This window comes from Aedes albopictus, chromosome 2 (genome assembly GCF_035046485.1).
Source record: "Aedes albopictus strain Foshan chromosome 2, AalbF5, whole genome shotgun sequence".
Taxonomy (NCBI): domain Eukaryota; kingdom Metazoa; phylum Arthropoda; class Insecta; order Diptera; family Culicidae; genus Aedes; species Aedes albopictus.
Genome location: NC_085137.1, coordinates 178,707,536 through 178,729,754, shown reverse-complemented (window position 1 = coordinate 178,729,754; position 22,219 = coordinate 178,707,536). Strand labels below are relative to the sequence as shown.

The 22,219-nt window shown below is 40.6% G+C and overlaps 2 protein-coding genes and 1 non-coding gene across 6 annotated transcripts in view; all 3 read left to right on the top strand.

Annotated features, from left to right (window-relative positions):
• The window catches only part of LOC109397554 (serine/threonine-protein phosphatase 2A activator), a 205,608-nt gene that overhangs the window by 129,979 nt on the left and 53,410 nt on the right, over nucleotides 1-22,219 (top strand). The gene's annotated exons all lie outside the window — the stretch shown is intronic.
• The window catches only part of LOC109621277 (synaptotagmin-2), a 135,158-nt gene that overhangs the window by 89,175 nt on the left and 23,764 nt on the right, over nucleotides 1-22,219 (top strand). For all 3 annotated transcript variants that reach the window (XM_029859382.2, XM_020077274.3, XM_029859379.2), the window contains exons 2-5: nucleotides 14,928-15,333; nucleotides 21,055-21,236; nucleotides 21,302-21,648; nucleotides 21,710-21,830. In XM_029859382.2, the coding sequence (XP_029715242.2) occupies nucleotides 15,101-15,333; nucleotides 21,055-21,236; nucleotides 21,302-21,648; nucleotides 21,710-21,830 (883 nt within the window). In that variant the 5' untranslated portion in view covers nucleotides 14,928-15,100. The remainder of the gene's footprint in view (nucleotides 1-14,927; nucleotides 15,334-21,054; nucleotides 21,237-21,301; nucleotides 21,649-21,709; nucleotides 21,831-22,219) is intronic.
• Nucleotides 13,598-13,669, top strand: Trnaa-agc (transfer RNA alanine (anticodon AGC)). Its single transcript has one exon. It is a non-coding gene; the product is annotated as a tRNA-Ala (tRNA).

The window sequence follows — 22,219 nt, the reverse complement described above, 5'->3', positions numbered from 1 at the left end:
CCACCCAAATTTTTCTGGTAAATTTCTGCAGCATTTATGGAACAATTTAAGCAGGAATTCATAAAAGAACCCCAAAAGAAGTTCTTGAAAAAAAAAATACCATGAGGAATTCCTGGAAGAATTTACAAGAGCTCTTGAAAGAATAAAAAAAAAAAAGAAATTTCAAGAGTAAAGAGAAATCATACCACCCAAGTTACAGAAGAGTCACGGCGGCGCAGGTTTTTGTTGTCTAGAGGTTATTGGGTAATTCTCGCTGAGACCGGCCCACTATTTACACCTTGTCTTCAAAAATGTTTAAGGTGCCGATTTTCTGAAAGCCCTCGCCCAAAAAGTAAGAAAAATGCCTTTGATTACTCAAATTGATGGACCCCCCGTTAGTTAGAGCCACAACATTTTTTGCAGACCCCTCGATTTTGGTCAAATGGTGGCTCACTTAAACCGTTATAACTCGAAAGTTTCTCCAACAACCACCTCAAAACGAATTGTTGTTGAAAAGAGGAAAGATAGAGCTACTATTTACAATAATAAAAAGTTGGGTCGGCCATATTGATTTTGGCCGCCATCTTGGATTTTTATACCAAAACATTTTTTTCACCATGAGGGCAACCACCGATTTTCAAAATTTTTGCATCAATTGAAAGCTGGGACATTTAAACATAACATATCAAAAAATTAGAGATGTCTTTTTCTTCTTTCAAAAGTTATCTGCCGTTTTGTAAATCATGCCACTTTTGCGCACTGGGCCCGGTGCCGGCCGTTTATATAAATGCAGCGTTATTTCGCAGTGTTTACGAACACGAATTTAAATTCTGAACCCACTAATGGAAAGCTGAAGGTTTAAGCTTTTCAAAACACTATAAAAGTTATGAAAATAATGCCCGTATCATTGAGAAACAGTCAAAAACGGAAACGAACCTCCGATTTGGCCAAATTTTGCGGCACGCGCCTTTGTGTATACATGCAGGCGTAAACTCGGATGCTGTTGCATGTCGTTGCCGGTGCGCGTGGAAATGTATGGAGAAAACGTGGGTTGATTTACAAAACTGCAGATAACTTTTGAAAGAAGAAAAAGACATCTCTAATTTTTTGATATGTTATGTATAAATGTCCCAGCTTTCTATTGATGCAAAAATTTTGAAAATCGGTGGTTGCCCTCATGGTGAAAAAAATGTTTTGGTATAAAAATCCAAGATGGCGGCCAAAATCAATATGGCCGACCCAACTTTTTATTATTGTAAATAGTAGCTCTATCTTTGCTCTTTTCAACAACAATTCGTTTTAAGGTGGTTGTTGGAGAAACTTTCGAGTTATAACGGTTTAATTGAGCCACCATTTGACCAAAATCGAGGGGTCTGCAAAAATTATTGTGGCTCTAACTAACGGGGGGTCCATCAATTTGAGAAACCAAATGCATTTTTCTTACTTTTTAGGCTAGGGCTTTCAGAAAATCGGCACCTTAAACATTTTTGAAGACAAGGTGTAAATAGTGGGCCGGTCTCAGCGAGAATTACCCATTGTGTCTTACTTCTAACAAATGAACACTTAACCGCTAGAAGTAAGTCACAGGGACTTCTGTGTAACATAAACCTGCGCAGCCGTTACTATTCTGTGACAAGCGTGTTACTTGGGCAGGTATTCATTGAAGAATCAATAGCAAGTGATTGTTTTCATCCCTGACTCTTAGAAAAATCCCTGAAGGAATCCCAGTACCTTAACCAGAGAAATTCCAGTATTAACCTTCACGTCCCGACCACCGACAACTCATTTTCAAAATGCTGGCATTTCGTCAATTTTCATCCGATTTTTTTGAAGTGGCCCTCAATCGATAATAAATTGGTGCAAGTTTATTATACTGAAGTGGCCATGCAATATCCGGAACCATACCGGAGATATTCCGAATTGCACTGGGGTCAGGGGGTGGGGCAGGGGTCTTTTTTTCCGAATGGGTAAAAGTGATTAATTCTTGTGTTATTGTGTTTGAGAGGCCCCCACGGAATCTGCTCCAGGTGTTCTGAAGCGGCCACATCCGTTGATACATACTTCAGCCATTTTTTTCTGTCCCATTCTCTCGAAATCATGCAGATAGATACATAGTACGGCATGTTTTGCTTGCAAACCAGAAATGTTCCCTATGACATCCCCACGGAACCTGTGCTAGATGGTCCGGGGTGGTCATATTAGTTCATACAGAGTTCGTTCTATCGTTTCTACTCAGTCTTTCGAAATCATGAAGATAGATATGTCGCACGGCATGTTTAGGTTGAAAATCAGAAGTGTCCCCAATGAGGCCCCGCGGAACCTGTCACGGGGATCCGGATGGGTCACCTTTTTCAAATCTGGTTATCGCAGTTGTCTTTCAAACACAATAACACACGAAATAATCACTTTTAGCCATTTTGGAACCCCCCCCCCCCCCCTGACCCCAGTACAATCCGGTATGGTTCCGGATATTGCATGGCCACTTTAGTATAATAAACTAGCACCAATTTATGATCTATTGAGGGCGACTTTAAAAAAAAACGTATGAAAATTGATGAAATGTCAGCATTTTGAAAATTAGTTGTCGGGGGTCGGGACGTGAAGGTTAATACTGGAATTTCTCTGGTTAAGGTACGTGAAGGTTAAATGCTTAAAAAAATCTCTAGGGAATTGCCTGCAGGAATACTAGGTAAAATAAATTCCTGGAAAGAAATCTTCAGATAAATTCTTGAAGGAATTCCCGGAAGAATACTTGAAGGAATAAATACTTGAAAAGAGAAAATCTCTGGAGAAATCCCTTCAGAGAAAGATGTTTTAAAGAAATACCTGCAGAGGAATTCCAAGACAAACTCCTGAAGAAATCTTTGTAGAAATCCGGGAAGCATATCTGCAGGAATTCCAGCAGGAGAAAGGGAGAAATCTGTGCAGGAATGCCAAAAAGAAATTCATGGAGGAATCCATGCAGCACCCTATCGAGTAGTTACAGCATGATATTCTGGCGGAATCCTGAGAGATATCCCTGAACAATAACTAGCAACAACTTCTGGAGTAGTCCTATAAATGAGCATGAACATGAGCATTGGTGACCGTACACTTCGTAGTTACTACTCCGTGATTGACCTGTGCTAGCTAAATTGCACAGAGAACCAATAAGCTTGGGGCTTGGGATTTGCCACAATCCTCCAATGTACACGTTTCTAGAGCTCAAACTTTATTGGGTCAATAACGGCACTGGCCACGTCCTTACGGCCTACCGTGTAAGGGAAGGAATATTAGTTCGAGAACCGTTGCTACTAGAGGTCCCTCCACAGATGTCACGAGAAGGAGTTTTATTAGTAGGGAATCTGCGATTTTAGTAGAATAGTGTATTTTTTCGACAAAATAATTTCATGATTTTTCTGACCACATAGAATTTTTGAGAACTTTAGGCCTCGTGGGGGACCACTTAGCCTTGAGATACGGACTATTTTGACATGATGGGTTTTTAGCTAAAAGAATCGTTTTACAATATTGAACTTTTAACATTTCCAACTTGCAAAAATAGGGACGGCCTAATGCACAGCACATGCACAGCAAAGAACAACACAGTACTGAATACTCAAAATTCTGGAGCAATCCTATAGGTAAAAATAATCAAAAGAAAGAGTTCAGTATACACTGGAACCTCCATATAATGGCTCATAAATGCAGAATTTAGTTGTACGAATAGAATTCCAAAATGGAGGAGACCGTGCCTCTAGAACCGACCTACTGAAGGTGAAGTCATGCGGGGTATCATGGCCGGTCAATGGTATTTCAAAAGGATTTTAGAGGCATTTCAAAGAGTTTCAGAAGGTTTGAAATAAGTTTAGGGGGTTTACAGGCTCTCAGAGGAGCTTTGGGGGATTCCAGAGACGTTTTAAATCATTTCAGGACCTGCGCTTGTAAGGAAATTTAAGAATGCTTCACAGGCTCCCAGATGAACTTTAAAGGGATATCAGTGGCGGTTTCAGTAGCATTTCATTGCATTTCGTGCGGTTTTATTGTGTTTCATGGTGTTTAAGGAAGTTTGAGATGGGTTTTAGGAGACATCACAGCTCTCATTTGCGTTTCAGAGGTGTTTCAGAGACATTTCAGAACGTTTCAGGGTATTTCAGGAGGGTATTCGGCTTCACAGGGGCTTGATGAGCTTTAGGGGAGTTTAAGGGCAGTTTGAATGCGTTCTATGGCGTTTAGAACGTTTAAAATTGGGGGGAACGTTTCAAAGGCGTTTCAAAGAAGTTTTGGGAAGTTTCACGGCTCTCAGGTAAGCTTCAGGGGCGGAGATTTCAGAGGAGTTTTAGAGAGCCTTCTCAGGTTTAGGGAGATTTCAAAGGCGTTTTGATGCTCTTCAGGGCGATTGAGGATTCTGAGAAAAATTTTCAAGTTGGGTTTTGGAGACTTTTCAGAGTGTTTTAGGAGGTTTCAAATGTGTTTTAGGGGACTTTCAGGGGGTTTCAGGGGCGCTTCGATCCTTTCAATGCGTTTCAGAGAAACTCAGGGTGTTTCATAGTGCTTCAGGGATTTTCAATGGTGATTTTAGTGGCTTCACAGGCACTCATGTGCGCTTCATGTGGGTTTTAGAGGCAATACTAGGCAGTTTTGGGAGTTTCAAGGAAGCTATAGCTGGGCTTCCAGGCTCTCAGGTAAGTTACAAGCCGCTTCAGCCCGCTTCATTTCAAAATTAATAAGTACATTAGAAAGTTATATATTAAGATGATAATTCTGTGCTAATTATTATAATAGCCGCTTCGATCGCTTCCTATCATTCTTCACCATTCATTTATTTGTTTTCGATTGAAAATATGAACAAATAGTAACGGATAATAATACCAAGCGAATAGCGCATCACATAGCACTGGCGATGGCATTACGTGGTGCGTTCAGGACGAACCAATTGCTGCATCTTTCTCGACTAGCTTCTGCAACGAGGAATAAAATGAGCAAATATACGGAACCTTGGTTCCCAGCTAACACATACTCGTCTATGATGTTGAATAGAACGGCCATATACGTACATGCTTCTATTCATCCATCCATCCATTCAACATCATTCACAAACATGCGTTGACTTAGATCATAACAATAAAGATTATTTTTTATAAGATCCTTATCAGTGCTTGAAAAATGAAGCATTTTTATTCAAACGAAGCAAAATTTGTTCTTCTTTGACCAGCGGGCAAGGAAAAAAAATCATAAGGCATTTTGCTTGAACTCGCCGGTTTACTTCGTCCCCCGCTCACCCTTAAGTACCCTTAATAGTTAAACTAACTGTGAGGTTTGAATAACAAATAAGAAAAAACATGACTTCTTATTTTTATTGGTTAACAAATAAAGCATGTACTGGCGTGCACAAGTATGATTCGCAAAGCAGCTCTTGAGTATTTTTACAGTTTATAATGAAAAATGCATTTCTTCGACTACCATCTCTGCTGCAAAGAATGTTTAGAATTACACCACAGGTTATGAATTTCTGCATTTAATTTTGAATGTTTCATTGTAACTTCACTACTGTACAGAAATCATGAAAATTAAACAGCACGTAAGTTAAGCATCGACTGAAAATTATAGCAGAAGCTACAAAATTACAGTCATTTACCGAGAGATGATACTGTCCGCTCAGTAATCAGCCAATCATGCGTACTGTTTACATTGTTTGAGACATATCCGCTTGAAATTTACATGCAGTAATGTAAACGAGGACAGCTACGCTCAGTCGTCTGCCTCGCTGCGGAGACTGCTCTCTCGCTTTCTGTGGCCGAAGCGGTACAACAGTTTGTTCCTTTATGGTGGAACATGTTTATCTTTGATTGTTCTCCCTTCAGCTTGGTGAGACAGCCTAGAGGGGTTAGGCGTGAACTCTCACTCGGAAGATCTAAGTTCGATTCTCGTATAAAGATTTTTTTAAGTTTCTCTGAAAAGTCGATGCTTAATAAACACTTTTCTCCCAGCAATCAGCAGTGCAATTTTGAGATCACACATAAATTTCTATCGAACACGATGGAGGTCAATTTGTTACATTCAGTTCGTCATAAATTTACAGATTTTGTTCGTACTGTGTAGCATTTTCCTGTAAATCAAGGTTAACTTTAAGCCGTTTGGTTAGCAATACCATAAGCGTATAACCGTACCGTGCTAAGGGGTTTGAATTTTGATCTGGCTGATCACAGAACCCAAAGATGGCCACCACAATGGGCACCTCGCAATCGATTCCAATTTTCAAATGCACAATCAGATTTGCCTAGCAAAGTCAACAATACTGAAAACACTCCTTGTAGTATGTTCAATCACAAAGCACGATGTGTTTATAGAGCAACTTTAAAACAAAAAAATAAGTAAGTCTGAAATTTTACCCAATAATACTTTGGGCCATTCCCTTCAATTTGCTGGGTTGGTGGAAAACATACATCGGGGGGTCTAGAACAAATTTTTTTTTTGAAAGATTTCCATGCAAAAACTGTTAAAAACGCATATTGTAAATTATTGCAACTACTACAAATAGTCACAACTTTTTTGTCTTTGAAGATAGAACCATAAAATTGTCAGGCATTTCGAAGTAGCAAAAGTTCAAAAAAATATCAATATTTTTTATATAATAATACATGAAAAATATTTAATTCTAAGCACCTTGAGTCATTATGATAGCGGTACTGTGAAAACTTGTTTTTCAAATGATGAACAGATACATAGTCAAATACATGAAAGGAAAACACACACACTGCCATTATGTAGCTTTTCACTAAAGTATTAATTATTTATTTCAAGAACGTGGTTTTGCGTATACATGTTCACAAGTACAAGTATGCCTCTATTACGAATCCTGTAATAAACACAATTATGATGATTGCTGACCATGTCGGCTTTCCCTAAAAAATATATTTGAATGTTATTTGGTAAGTCAAGAAAAGCACTCGAGGATTGGGAAACATCTCTGCTTTGAGGAAAAAGTACAGAAACTAAATTATTTTGGAATTAATGTTTACAAGCTCAAAATTAAATAGTATTGCCTTAGTCAAAGAATAAAAACAAGTTAACTCTGTTAAAGACCTCATAATAACATGGAAGTTGTGGGTATAAGTCTACATTAAAATATTGTCTTGAAGGACACAGTAACGAGAACTGAATTCAAAACAGAATTCAGTTGGGCAATATTCGATCAAGGGCAACTTTACGGTACTAAACATAGTTTCCGGATTATTCCACGATATTTGACATAGCTGTTGGACCTAAACTTAAGTTTGTCTTTGAATTTAATAGCATTATGATGCTTATTGCTTATGCCACCATTTATTAACAAATAACTGATAATAAGTACTGGATAATAGTTGCAAGAACGGAGTATGTACTTATTGAAAATGTTTATACATTAAGCATGAAAATTGGGTTGTTCAGCTTAAAGTCTAGGTAAAACAATTTGATAACAATGATTTAAATATAAATAGTCTTATCGATTTGCATATGATGTCTCAAAAAATATTTTCTGTGTAATTTAAAACCTCCAAGCATGTGGAAGATTGATTGATCATTGTTAGGGCGTCGTTTATTTCGTATATTTTCAACATAAATCTATATCTTCGAAAAAATAACAAACAGTTTTTTTGTAATCCAAGTTATTGCATCGAGCTCCCCTAAAATATTTTGCTTGCAGTTTGATAGGGAATCGCGCTACTTGGGCGGTGGCTTCTATATTCGTCTGTTTTCCACTATAACTCAGTCAATCTTGAACCAATTGACACAATTCTTGGAATGCGGTGAGATAGGTATAGTATCTACCCGTGTACAAAATTTCAAGTCAATCGGTTCAAAATTGACCGAGTTACAGTGGAAAACAGACGAAAATAACAGACGAAGAAAACCACCGCCCAAGTAGCGCGATACCCTACTTAGATTAGACCTTAATCATTAAAAAAAAGTCAAAAAAATAAACATGTATACGCGAAACCACGTTCTTGAAATAAATAATTAGGGTGCCTGTACCAGTTATCGCACTACCTAAGGAAACTACTTCTACAAAAATAAGAAGAAGATCAATGAATTTCGTCGATATGCCAAATGATAGATTTGTTTTCATACTTTACAGGAAAATACAAAATCTGAGCCAAACCCACTTTTACTATTTATTACGGCGTGTGCCAATGATAGGAACCTGTACCAGTTGTGGACATATTTTTTAATTTCGGTTCCACTTCGCACTATTTACATGTATTCCTTATGGGATTTACCATAACTGGTACACTATGGCGAAATAGGGTGCAAGGAAGCCAAAATTTTAAGGAAAATGATTTATTTCTATCATAATTTGAGCAAAATGTGAAGTTTGAATGAGTGCAATCATTTTTTATGAACGTGATCTTTTGTTCACATATTTTTTGTTGTTGATTTGCATAGTTAAAGGTTGAAAATCAACTATGGCGAATTTGAGGTACTATAGCCACAACTGGTACACTGAGCCTAATACGTTGGTGAAAAGCTACATAATGACAGTGTGTGTGTGTTTTCCTTTCATGTATTTGACTATGTATCTGTTCATCATTTGAAAAACATGTTTCCACAGTACCGCCATCATAATGACTCAAGGTGCTTAGAATTAAATATTTTTCATGTATTGGCCGTTACAAATATTTATTTCACTTTTTGTCCCACCACTCTTTGACTGGTAGAGGGGGGGGATAAAAATAATAAAGCATTTAATTTGAAAAATATTAAAAACTCATCGGATTTGTTAAAGAATTTTTAGCAAGACCCGATATTTTGTTAAATATTTTTTTATCTGCCCCCTCAAAATGCAAATTCCAGCCAAAAATTTTTGAAGGGGGGGGGAGACAAAAAGTCAAAATAAAATTTGTATCAGCCTTATATAAAAAAAAAATATATATATTGTTGAACTTTTGCTACTAAGCTTAGTATTTTAGAATGCGTTTGATAGTTTTGCTATTATTTGAAAACCATTCAACATATTTCAATGAAATTTTCACACAGCCATCTACACATACCTGAAAATTTTATGGTTCTATCTTCAAAGACAAAAAAGTTGTGACTATTTGTAGGAGTTGCAATAATTTACAATATGTGCTTTTTACAGTTTTTGCATGAAAAACCTTCAAAAAAAAATTTTTGTTCTACACCCCCCGATGGATGTTTTGTACCGACCCAGCAAATTGAAGGGAATGGCCCAAAGTATCATTGGGCAAAATTTCAGACTTACTTATTTTTGTATTATAAAGTTGTTCTACACAACACACCGTGAAAGAACATTGAGTTATATTTTCCACGTATCCACCAGATCACGAAAGCTGTGTTACGTTCGTAGTCTAATGTTATGTTTTGTTCAGTTTGTACAGCCGTGTCCATAAAATACCTAGGGAGTTAACAGGTTAAAGTTCTATCATAAATGCGTTAGGCCATATATGAGCCACCATAATATCACTGGTTATTTGTATCTGTATAAATCCTTTCGCTTTTAAAATGGATTCACTTTCAAGCTGACAAAGCACACATGTACTGTTGGGTACAACGTTTGTCAGACATGCGAAAGTTTACCGCAACCTATTTGTTACGGACGAAACTTCTTCTTTTCGTTACGATGGAATGGCATATGTACGTTGCCCCCTAGGTGGTGTTTGATTGTGGTAAAGTTTTGCGCAGATTTGTCGGAGGGAGGTGACAAACTTTCACTGTAATTGTACCCATTGAGCGGTTTATCACTCAAATCACCCCTTAGGTACAACTTTGTAGCTTACTTTACATTACAAACCGAGTTGTAGAGTCATAACTGCAATAATTTCAATAATTGTTGATGGCTACGTTGCAGCGAAAGCTCTTTCGTTTAACTGTCGTGAACCATCACATCAATCGTTACGGGGTAAACGTGTAAAATACAGCGGGTTTGATTCCCAATACGACCTAGGTACTTTTCGTAAAGAAAATTCTCTTCAATTACGTGTGCTAAGAGACTAAGATACTACATGTTAAAAAATGACAAATCAATTAATGAGGAAAGCTCTCTCAGTTAATATTTAACTGTGGAAGGTCTCATAGAAGATGAGAAGTAGGATTTTTCTCGGTTGGAATGTCACGCCAAAACGAAGAACAAGTTATTGTTTAACCGTCGTGCTCAATGGAAATTGTCATTGTTTCAGCTTACGTAAAAATGAGCACTGTGTTTCTTGAACATCATTGCTGATATGAAATAACGAAACAGCATTTATGCGCAATGAATAATTCATATCTTCCAAAAAATACAATACCTGGAAAGCCTGGATCCCCATGAACATTAATTTCCTCTGATTAACGCAATTGGCCATAAAACCGATTCAATCTGCCAACAAGGCAAACAATCGCCGTACAAATGGTCCTTCTTCCAAAAATAATAGCTTTCAAACCACTTAATTGAATCATAAACCCATTTCCGAACAGACGCCCGGCTCTCGATGGGATGAGTGCCACAGTGAGTAGGATGACTGCGAAAAAAAATATATAACACCGGATTCATTTAGACACAAATCCTTCCGCTACCAACAACCGATGACGATCGGGACTTTTTGCTGCCGCCATCATCGCGTTGAGTTTTCCGTTTTCATGCCAGCTTTTAATGGCGATGGCGATGATGGCTGTGGATAAGCATGGTAAGTTGCGTGTCGTTCGACTGAAGTGTAAAATATTGCTTCAGACATTTCTGAGTGGAAGACTGTTGTCAATAATTGACATGATGTGCGCTTCACAAACTCTTCTTTTTCCCCTTTCAAGCAAGACGTCCAAACCCAACAGGGACAGTACCCACTTCAGGGCTTAGGAATGCATTAGAGCTGCTTCACAGTTATGGACTGAGGAGAACTCTCTCTGTCAATTGAGCTTTTTACAATCGCATATCGTGTTGCAGGTACGATATATTAAAATACTCTATGCCCTATTCACCAAACACCACAGGATAATCTACCCTCACCCCATGTAACTCTGTTATTCGTTTAATTTTTCATATTTCTTGCTAATATATGATTACCGCTTATTGAAAAGACCCCCTCCTGGAAACGAAATCACGCAATCGTGTTCACATCTGCAGAGGCCCATGACGAGCAAAATAATGACGAGAAAAAAATGTGGAAATTTTTGCATAATGCTAACCGAAGCAGCATGTGGCATGAAGGAACTGAACCAAACCAACCAAAGGATGATTAGGCACCAACGAAAAGGAAACACTCACCGTGCATTCATATTGGCTCCATATATCCTGCGGCTGGTGGGATATTTCCTAGGTACACTCCCGATCAAAAGTTTGGGGTCACCCCCTCAAAATCATGTAATTTTTTTAGGCCCATATCTCCGCCAATTTACGTTCGATTTCAAAACCCTAGATCTCATTCAAAAGATAATAAATCAAAAAAAAAACTTCGAACAAGATTTAAATGAAACTTTGTCAAAAATGTTTGTACGTAAAGTTAAGCTAAGGTTGCCAAATTTTCTTAAAAAAGTAATATAAACATACGGCAGTGTAGCTGGAAAATTGGTCGATCAAATTTTAAGATGAGATCGGTAATATAAACTATTTTCTATTGGCTTTCAACTGATTTTTGCCGAACTTAGTTAAGAAATCTAGAAAAAAAAGTTGTAAATTAAGTCTTGATGTCATCGACCAAAGTTTCGTAAAACATCGAAAAGTGATTTGTTGATATCTTCATCATCTTTCGATCAATTTAATTATCGTTGGCCTTCTTGAAATTTACTGCACAGACATTGAACCACACATATTTGTTACAATTTACATACTAAAACTTAACGTAAAATTACCTATTTTTTTTCAAATGTGTTGGAATGTGTTAACTTTACATATAATTTGTATATATAAAAATCGTTTAATACGTTAAATTAAAGACATCAAGCTTAAATTAGGTAATTATCTTTGGAATGAGCCAAGATGAATTAAAATTGAACTGTAGATGACGAAGATATCACCAAATCACTTTTCCATGTTTTACGAAAGTTACCCAAGCTTTTGATCGATGACATCAAGAGTTAATTCACTTAATAACATTTTCCTTAGATGTTCAGCCAAGTTCCAAAAAAACAGTTGAGAGATATTTGGTCGACCCATTTTTCAGCGACACTGCCGTAAGTTAAAAATATTTTTTTTAGAAAATTTGGCAACTTTGGGTTAAGTTTACATACAAATGCATTTGTAAAAAAATAATCTAAATCATGTTCAAAGGTACTTTGACTTAATATCTTTTGAATGAGACCTGGCGTTTCAAAATCGGACGCAAATTGGTGGAGATATGGGCCTAAAAAATGACATGTTTTTGAGGGAGTGACCCGAAACTTTTGATCGGGAGTGTAGGTTGGGTGGTTCCTGCCTGCAGCTGAGGCTGAGATGCCCGAGCTGGCGAAAATTACACCTTAAGGAAGTGGTGGTAATTTTCAACAGGGGCTTATTCATATAACACTTTAGTATGCGATCGTGTACCTTATGGTTTGAGTCGTGTTAGACAAGTTCCTGAATGTTACTTATTCTATGCTATGCAGTATTCATCAGTTTGAACCGTACCCTGACGGAATAATATCAACAGCGATACTTTTCATCACTAAATTTTTACTTATAATATTCATTACCGTAATGTCAGGAGGAAATTCCTTAATTCTTTCCCAATGTCGTAAGTGTCAAGATTGGAGTCATGGAACCAGACATTGTCACAAGGCTGCTAAATGCATTATTTGTGGTGACACTTTTCACATTCAGGTTGTTTTCTTCGGAGCACTTTTTTTATTCTCCAATCACTTAACCTAATTTATAGCTCTATTGTCCACTAGGGCACTGCGTGATCTTCCCCTAAACCGCAAATATAACCATCTCTGTTGTACATATGTACGAAGAGCGAAAGCGATTTGTTTATTGTTTGAAACTGCGATAGGCAAACAGTTTCAAACAATAATCAAATCGCTTTCGCTCTTCGTACATATGTACAACAGAGATGGTTATATTTGCGGTTTAGGGGAAGATGATATACACAGTTCGAAAAAAACCTGTAAAATTATGGCGGATCGAATGTAACAAAAGGACCCCGTCATATATGATGGAAATTTTTGTGCGATCTTAAAATTACATTGCAGATATATGTTAGAAAACATAAAGAAAAATTGAGATCTGAGCGAGAATTGAACTCAGATCCTTGGAGTGTGAGTAGCACGCCCGAGCTCTCTCGGCTATCTCAGCTTGTTGAATAGTAGACAGTCAAAGTTTAACTGCTTCTACCATAATGCACGCATTCCTGACATGCTCCGACTGCTGCGCAGAGTACTGAGAGAGACAACGGGGAAACCGCCACAGCTGCGAGCAGCCGTTTTTTAGCTGACGACGGAGAGTGACTAGCATGGTTTATAGCAGATGCATGTAAATTTAAAGCGAATATGCTTTAAAATCTGTAAACAAGCCGTCTGACCAGCAGCGGACTGCTCGGCTGACGTTGAATGTTGGCAATTTACAATTTTCTGTCGCAAATTTCAGCTGATCTTCAATTTACGTGCTGTTTAACTTTCATATTTTTTTGCTGTGTAGATCGATGAGATTAGAATTGAACCTTATGGCAACTAAGTTGCCGGGTCATTAATTGGCTCGGTAGCTTAGTTGGTAAAGCACTTGTCTAGCGAATAAGAGTCGTGAGTTCAAATCTCACCTGAGCTGTGGATTTTTTTCCAATTTAACCAATAATTTACCCATCTGTACATATGTACGTTGAGTTATTTGAATTTCATGGTAGAATGATTAGCACGAGGATGTTGATGCGTGGCTTTTGGTTGTTTCTGATTCCAGTCCAATTGGGGTTCCATTATGGGTTGCCGTTCCCCGATGACCAAGTATTCGGGTTTATTTGAGCCATGGGCTCAGAAGAGGGTCAGTGTCAGCTGCTCCCAGGGGGAAAGAGGAACTGACGAAAGTACCGGGGCTTGGATCGAACCCATGACCATCTGCTTATGAAGCAAACGTGTAGCCACTACGCCATGAGCCCCGGCTTTGGAGCACTTGTTTGGTTCATATTTATAACAGTTCTTAAAATTTGGAATCACCTTCCGCTCAGATCTACCGGTGTTTGTTTCAAATTTTAAAATGCTTTGAAAATGTAACAATTTATCCTCGGAAATAAATTGAATTCACGAAGATACCGGGGGTTCCTGAAGTTAGCTCATGGTTATGGAAAGAATCTATAGGGATTCCGGAGAACACTATAACAGATCCAGTTGTATAATAGTGTCCACGAAATTACTACAAAAATTATTATTTGGAAAATCTCAAGAAGTGGGGAATTTTTTCTAGTAGTTTCACCGTGATTTTCTCTAGGAATTCTTCCGGGAGGTCCTCTAGGAGTTCTACTGAGAATTTCTCTAGAGATTCTTTCTGATGTTTCGTCGCCGGGAGTTCCCATAAGTTTTTCCAAGAATACTTTCAGCTGTTCCTCCATGAGTTCCTTCGGAGATTCTTCCGGCAGTTCCTCAAGAAATAGTATCAAAGGTCTTCCTTCTTCCTGAAGCTCCTCTAGAAATTCTCCTCTGGGAATTCTCGCGGAAATTCCGGAAGTACCTTCAGAAAGGTTCTGCAAGAATTCTTCCGACAGTTTCTATTGAAAATCATAAAAAGACCCTTTAAACATTATTTCAAAATGTCATCCGGGAATTCATCAAGCAAAAGTTGAGCAGCATGGATTCAATTTTGTGCCATAGTAAGATACAAGTAAAATGAAGGAAATTGTTTTAGTATTTTGAACTTTTCATTGTATACGTGATTTTTTTCAAGTCAACTAGTTTAACAATAACGTTTAACATACACTTTTACGTTAAAAATTATCAATTTTTTTTCAATTCAATAAAAAATCTTATTCAACTGATTCAAAAACTACTCAAAACATCTTAACTGATAGCAATATTTTCTTTCTCCATCCTTCCAGGTTAATCCCCAACTGAATAGTACAAACAAAATCCCCCTTACGAACCCAACCGAGCACATAGCCATCAATATGTTGCTCTTGCTTGAGTAGTTCCTAGAAGTGGACTGTTATCGCTTGGGTTCATCGTATAAGTCGCCGCCGCAGTCACCACCCAGCAGAAAAAAGAAAATAATATGAAACTACTGAACGGTGTCCTGCATGGGGCCCAAGCCGAGCAAGACGAAGACGGATCCGGCGGCCAATCCTGGGCGCCACTGCAAGTGATAGTATACGTTTCGATCTCGTTTCTGATAGTGTCCCTGCTGGGGTTGCTCATCTACATCACATGCTCCAAACGGTACCGGCTGAATTGGTTCGAGAAAAACCTGCTGGAGACGGCCAAGGAGAGGGAGGCTTACGGCCAACGGTAAGTACCATCGTCAGTCACGGTCACACACCACATGCTGTTTGGATTTGGACTTTCGAGGAGATGTGTGGAAGTGATGTCTTGAACGGATTTGATTTTGAATTTGCTGGATATTTTTTTGCATTTTTTGAGTGATAAGTAGCTTCGATTCTAAGAAGGTGTTATTAAATTTACAATTATGATAACTATTAAGGTTAGCTAAATTTTCTATAGTGATTCAAGCTGAAATAGAACCGCTATAGATAATATCAGCGAAATTAAGTTCTGACTATGGTGGGCAACAGTTCCAAACTTTCTTGACTAATGAACCTTTATTCAACTATTTTTCTGAACCATATTACACCAACTGCCAGTAGTTCAAATTAGGATTAAAATTGGTTCAAATTATGATCTTTAGATTACAAATGGTTCAACTTAAGATAACAATCACTTAAATTTGATAATTTTATGACAAATAATGCGGAATATTATTCGGTTGGTCGATTCTACAATAAATAAGCTTTCATTTGACTTATTCACTAATTGCGTGTGATGCAATGCATGCGCCGTATGGGTGCACCGAAAATGGGCTTTCTCTGGGGGGAAGTAGGTGAAATCACAGTGATTTTTCAATTGCTTATTTTCGATGGCAAAAACGATTTTTTCAATGCTTTTAAAGCTTATGACATCAGATTATATTACGGAAAACTGTTTAACATCTTGTTCGGGACAATATTTGCCCAAAAAGTACGTCATTTCAATGAATTTCAAAATAGTTCAAATTAAGATTACATTTTGACTAGTTCAAATTTTGATTTCTTACCCTACTAGCGCCCTCACGTCGTAGCGCTGCAGGAGATGTGTTGGACATGATCCATGGTGCGAACGTTTAAAGGTAATCATACCATCTACCAGAGCTGCGGCAACGCACGCGAGCTGGGAAAAGCTTTCATCGTGATGGGTGATATGCAGAGGCGCGTGATCGGTTGGTGGCCGATCGACGAAAGAATGTGCAGGTTGAGGATCAAAGGCCGATTCTTCAACTTCAGCATAATAAACGTGCACAGCCCACACTCCGGAAGTACTGATGATGATAAGGACGCGCAGCTCGGACGCGAGTACGATCGCTGCCCAAGCCACGACGTCAAGATCATCATAGGAGATTTAAACGCTCGGGTAGGCTAGGAGGAGGAATTCAGACGGACGATTGGTAAGTTCAGCGCCCACCAGCAGACGAAAGAAAACGGCCTACGACTCATTGATTTCGCCGCCTCCAAAAATACAACAATGTACGGCACCGGCGACCGCCACGGTACAACCTAGAGCGACTGAAACAACCGGATTTCGCCTCAGCATACAGGCAGAATCTCGAGGCCGCGTTGCCAGACGAGGGCGAGCTCGATGAGGCCCCTCTAGAGGACTGCTGGAGTACAGTGAAAGCAGCCATCAACGACGCAGCCGAGAGCACCATCGGGTACGAGGAACGGAATCGACGGAACGAATGGTTCGACGAAGAGTGCAGAACGGTTTTGGAGGAGAAGAACGCAGCGAGGGCGGTAATGCTGCAGCAAGGGACCCGACAGAACGTGGAACGTTACAAACAGAAGCGTAAACAGCAGACCTGCCTCTTTCGGGAGAAAAAGCGCCGCCTGGAAGAAACGGAGTGTGAAGAAATGGAACTGCTGTGCCGTTCCCAAGAAACACGGAAGTTCTATCAGAAGCTCAACGCATTCCGCCGATATATGCAGGGATAAAGACGGAGGCCTCTTGACGGATGGACGTGAGGTGATCGAAATGTGGAAGCAGTACTTCGATCAACACCTGAACTACGTGGAGAATGTAGGCACGGGAGCCCACGGCAACGGAGGAAACGACGACGCCAGTGCAGCGGAGGACGGAAATGAACCAACTCCCACGCTGAGGGAAGTTAAGGTTGCCATACACCAGCTCAAAACCAACAAAGCAGCTGGTAAGGATGGTATCGCAGCAGAACTCATCAAGATGGGCCCAGTAAAGTAGGCCACCTGTCTGCATCGGCTGACAGTCAGGATCTGGCAAACCGAACAGCTACTGGAGGAGTGGAAGGAAGGGGTAATCTGCTCCATTCACAAGAAAGGCGACTACATTGGAATGTGAGAACTTCAGGGCAATCACTATTTTGAATGCTGCCTACAAATCGCTATCCCAGATCATCTTCCGTCGTCTATTACCTAAAACGAATGAGTTCGTGGAAAGTTATCAAGCCGGCTTCATCGACGGGCGGTCGACAGCGGACCAGATCTTTACCGTACGGCAAATCCTTCAGAAATGCCCCGAATAGCAGGTCCCGACGCATCATCTCTTTATCGACTTCAAAGCGGCATATCGACAGTATCGACCGCGCAGAGCTATGGAGAATCATGGACGAAAACGGCTTTCCTGGGAAGCTGATTAGACTGATTAAAGCAACGATGGACGGTGTGCAAAACTGGGTGAGGATTTCGGGTGAACTATCCAGTTCATTCGAATCTCGCCGGGGACAAGGTGATGGACTCTCATGCCTACTCTCCAACATCGCTCTGGAAGGTGTGATGCGACGAGCCGGGCTCAACAGCCGGGGAACGATTTTCACGAAATTCGGTCAATTTGTGTTCTTTGCGGACGACATGGACATTATTGCCAGAACATTTGGAACGGTGGCAGAGCTGTACACCCGCCTGAAACGCGAAGCAGCAAAGGTCGGACTGGTGGTGAATGCCTAAAAAACAAAGTACATGCTGGTAGGCGGAACCGAACACGACCGGATCCGTCTGGGTAGTAATGTTACGATAGACGGGGATACTTTCGAGGCGGTGGAGGAATTCGTCTACCTCGGATCCTTACTGACGGCTGACAACAACGTGAGCCGTGAAATTCGGAGGCTCGTCATCAGCGGAAGTCGGGCCTAGTACGAGCACCAGAAGAAGCTGCGGTCTAAAAATATTCACCCACGCACCTAATGCACCATGTACAAAACGCTAATAAGACCGGTGGTCCTCTACGGACACGAAATATGGACCGTGCTCGAGGAAGATCTGCAAACACTCGAAGTTTTCGAGCGACGCGTGTTAAGGACGATCTTCGGCGGCGTGCAAGAGAACGGTGTGTGGCGGAGAAGAATGAACCACGTGCTCGCTGCACTTTACGGCGAACCCAGCATTCAGAAGGTGGCCAAAGCCGGAAGGATACGGTGGGCAGGGCATGTTGCAAGAATGCCGGACAACAACCCTGCAAAGCTGGTGTTTGCAACTGATCCGGTTGGCAAGAAGGCGTGGAGCACAGAGAGCACGATGGGCGGACCAGGTGGAGCGTGACTTGGCGAGCATCGGGCGTGGCCGAGGATGGAGAACGGCAGCCACGAACCGTGTATTATGGAGAAATATTGTTGATTCTGTTTAATTTTGAATTTGATGTAATACTAAATAAATAAATCAAAGTGGTTTTATTGGCAGAACCTTGCTTCCGTAAGAGGAACCACTGCCTAGTTAGTTAACCTTATAAGCCCGGCGATGGCTATTTTCAGTAAAAAAAACTCGTGTACATACCCCGCCCATCGTATCCTTCCAGCTTTTGTCACCATCTGGATGCTAGGTTTGCCGTAGAGTGCAGCGAGCTCGTGGTTCATTCTTCGCCGCCACACATCAAAGACGGTCCTAAAGTATCCGCCGCTCGAGCATACTGCCCATGTTCGCATAGTCGACGTAACCACCAATATCAAAGGCAGCACATACAAGCTTGTATCTGACGTAGCTGCGTATATGTGACCAGTTTTATTCAATACAACACAAGATCTAACCTTTAGTTAGTTGTCAACGTAGAAAAATATATTAAACTTCAAATTATTCATTGCTAAAATGTCAAAAGTATGTTGAAAACTACAGTGGCGCTTACGTCAACTATGCGAATATGGGCAGCATAGTCCAGGTCTCGTGCTAGTAGAGAACCATCGGTCTTATCAGCGTTTTGTACATGGCACATTTGGTGCGACGGTGAATCTCTTTCGACCGTAGATTCTTGTGGCCCATGGTTGGCGCGACTTCCATAGATGATGCGCCTTCGTAAATATTTCGCGGCTAACGTAGTTGTCTGACTTTCATAAGGACTCGAGGTAGACGAAGTCCTCCACCACCTTGAAGGTATCCCCGTCTATCATGACACTGCTGCCTAAGTTTGCCCAGTTGTTCGTGGTTCTGCATGCCAGCATGTACTTAGTTTTCGACGCGTTCACCGTGAGTCCGACCTTTGCTGCCTTACGTTTCAGGCGGGTGCACTGTTCTGCCACCGTTTCGAATGTTCTAGCAATAATATCCAAGCCATCCGCGAAACAGACAAATTGGCCGATTTTCGTAAAAACCGTGTCTCGGCTGTTGAGCACGGCTTGTCGCATAACACCTTCCAGGGTGTCGACCCTGCCTGTCTTTCGAGGACAAAGGGAGTGGTAAGGACCACTCAGGAAACTGGCTAAGCGTCAGCTTGCTACCTTAGTGGACTCCCCAAAGCGAGTCATCGATATTTGTTGCTACAGGCTACACAGCTAACCTTGAGGGTGCAATGTGCACTAGCCTCTCTCTGAAGCAATGCCTTCTTGGTGGTTCCGGAGAGACGAAGGGTTCGGCGACCATGGGAATGTTGTTTAGTGGGTCGGGGAAGAAGTAGTCCTGGCTTTCACTTTTTTTAATTTTTTGGTAGAAGACGATCCTTAAGCCCACACTACCTGGAGCTTCAGCCCGGTTGTCTGTTGAGCAGATTATCCCCCCATGGTTTAGAAGGAAAAAAGGGCGATGCTGAAAAGCAGGTAGGCCGTAGTCTCCGGCGAGATTCGAATGAACTAAGCAGATCGCCCGAAATCGTTACACAGATTCCTACACCGTCCATAGTCGCTTTGATGAATCTAATGAGCTTTCCAGAGAAGCCGTTCTCGTCCATAATATTCCATAGCTCTCTGCGGTCGATACTGTCGTATACCGCCTTGAAGTCGATGAACAGGTGCTGCGTTGGGACCTGGTGTTCGCGGTATTTTTGGAGGATTTGCCACAAGGTAAAGATTTGGCCCGTTGTCGAGCTACCGTCAACGAAGCTGCTCGATAACTACCACAGACTCATTAAATTTGAATGAAAGACGATAGAAGATTAGAAGATGGTCTGGGATAGCACTTTGAAGGCGGTATTCAGAGTTGGCTCGGAACTCGCTTGGAAGATGGCGAACGAGTAGCCAACTACGGCACGGACTACCCCCCCCCCCTCCTTATCCTATGTTTAACTCCGAGAAAATATTCTTTTGCATATAAAAAGCTACGAATGACCCATGAAAAAATTCCCAAATGATATTCCATAGAAGCATATCAGAAAACCATAAAGCTGTCATTTAGATCCATAAAACATTGTCAAATGCTCCCTTCTCTTCGTAAAATTTAGCTATAAAAAAATCCAGATTTTCATGAACCTTTCCATGAAATGGCTGAAACGATCGATAGAAACGATTCTATGGATCATTCCCTTTTTTCTAGGAATCGTTTCAGCCATTTCAAGGTATAAAATTCTAAATTTTTTTTATTGCTAAAAAGAAACGAAAGGAGTATTTGACTATATGTTTTATGGATACAAATGACTGCTTTATGGTTTTCTGGTATGGTCGAATGAAGATGATACAAAAAAATGGCAAATAAAGAAAATCGATTAGACTTGTTCTCTTAACCAAAGCCTCGTTTTCTGTTCTTTTCTCAGAAATGAAAGCCAAATTAGTTGCCCTATCCCGTACAACGTGGACGCCGTTGCTGGGACATCGCGGTATTTGAATCGGAACACCGGCAGCCCATTGGCAAAAACGGACGACCCACCCTTCTGGGCATCTCAAGGACTCTACAAAACCACCCACACCAACGGTCAGCTTATAGACTCTTCTGACGGTAACACACATATAGTATACATATTATTTTTTACGAGTTCCACACTCATTATTATCTTTGCACAGAGGAGCCCCCGGAGGACAGTGCCGATTCATCGAGCAGCTGTAAATCTGTTATAGCGGCCGGGTCGGTACCCATTGCGCGCACCGATAAGCACGTTGTTCTAAGCGTCACGAGCCCGGCAAAACCGACCACATCGACGGTGAAGGCGAAAAACAACCAACCGAAGTCGGTGGATGCTTCCGGTGGGGAGGACACACTTGATACATCCGCCTCCGGTGGTGCCGCTGCCGGTGGAATTAGCGCTAGCTCTTCCGTAAAACTTGAACTCGGCGATGACTCCCGAGGAGCAATCCACCTAACGCTCAACTACGATCCCAGTGCGGGGATTTTGAATGTTAAACTCATTGAGGTGATGGAAGAGGAACATATTTTTGAAATGGTAAACTAATAATTTATTTTTTATATCGTAGGCTCAGGACCTGCAACCGCGAGACTTCAGTGGCACGGCGGATCCGTACGCAAAGATAAGACTGCTCCCAGATCGCAATAACATGTGGCAAACTAGGATACACAAGAAAACGTTAAACCCAGGTGAGTGGAGGAGGCTGGTTGCAAAATGAAGTGCTCGTTCGTGCCGTTTCCACTATTTGAACGGGGAGCAAATTGAAAGGAATATTTTTCATGGTTTAAAACAATGCAATAGCGCCGATGGTATTGTGTAGCAAACATATGGACTTGCTTGGTTGTTCCGGTCAGGTCGTTTCTTTTTTTTTTTGCATTGACGTCATACTCATACAATTCCTGTACAGCAAATTATCATTATATTAAATATACTTATTAGTGTTTTGAAAATGTTTACTACCTTCTGATCACTTCTTCAGTGAGGTCGTAGTGGTGGTCGAAATATGTGAATCAATCAAAGGATAACCATGTGCGGAGTAAGGTATAATACTGACTACACACTCATTTGAAAAGAAAAT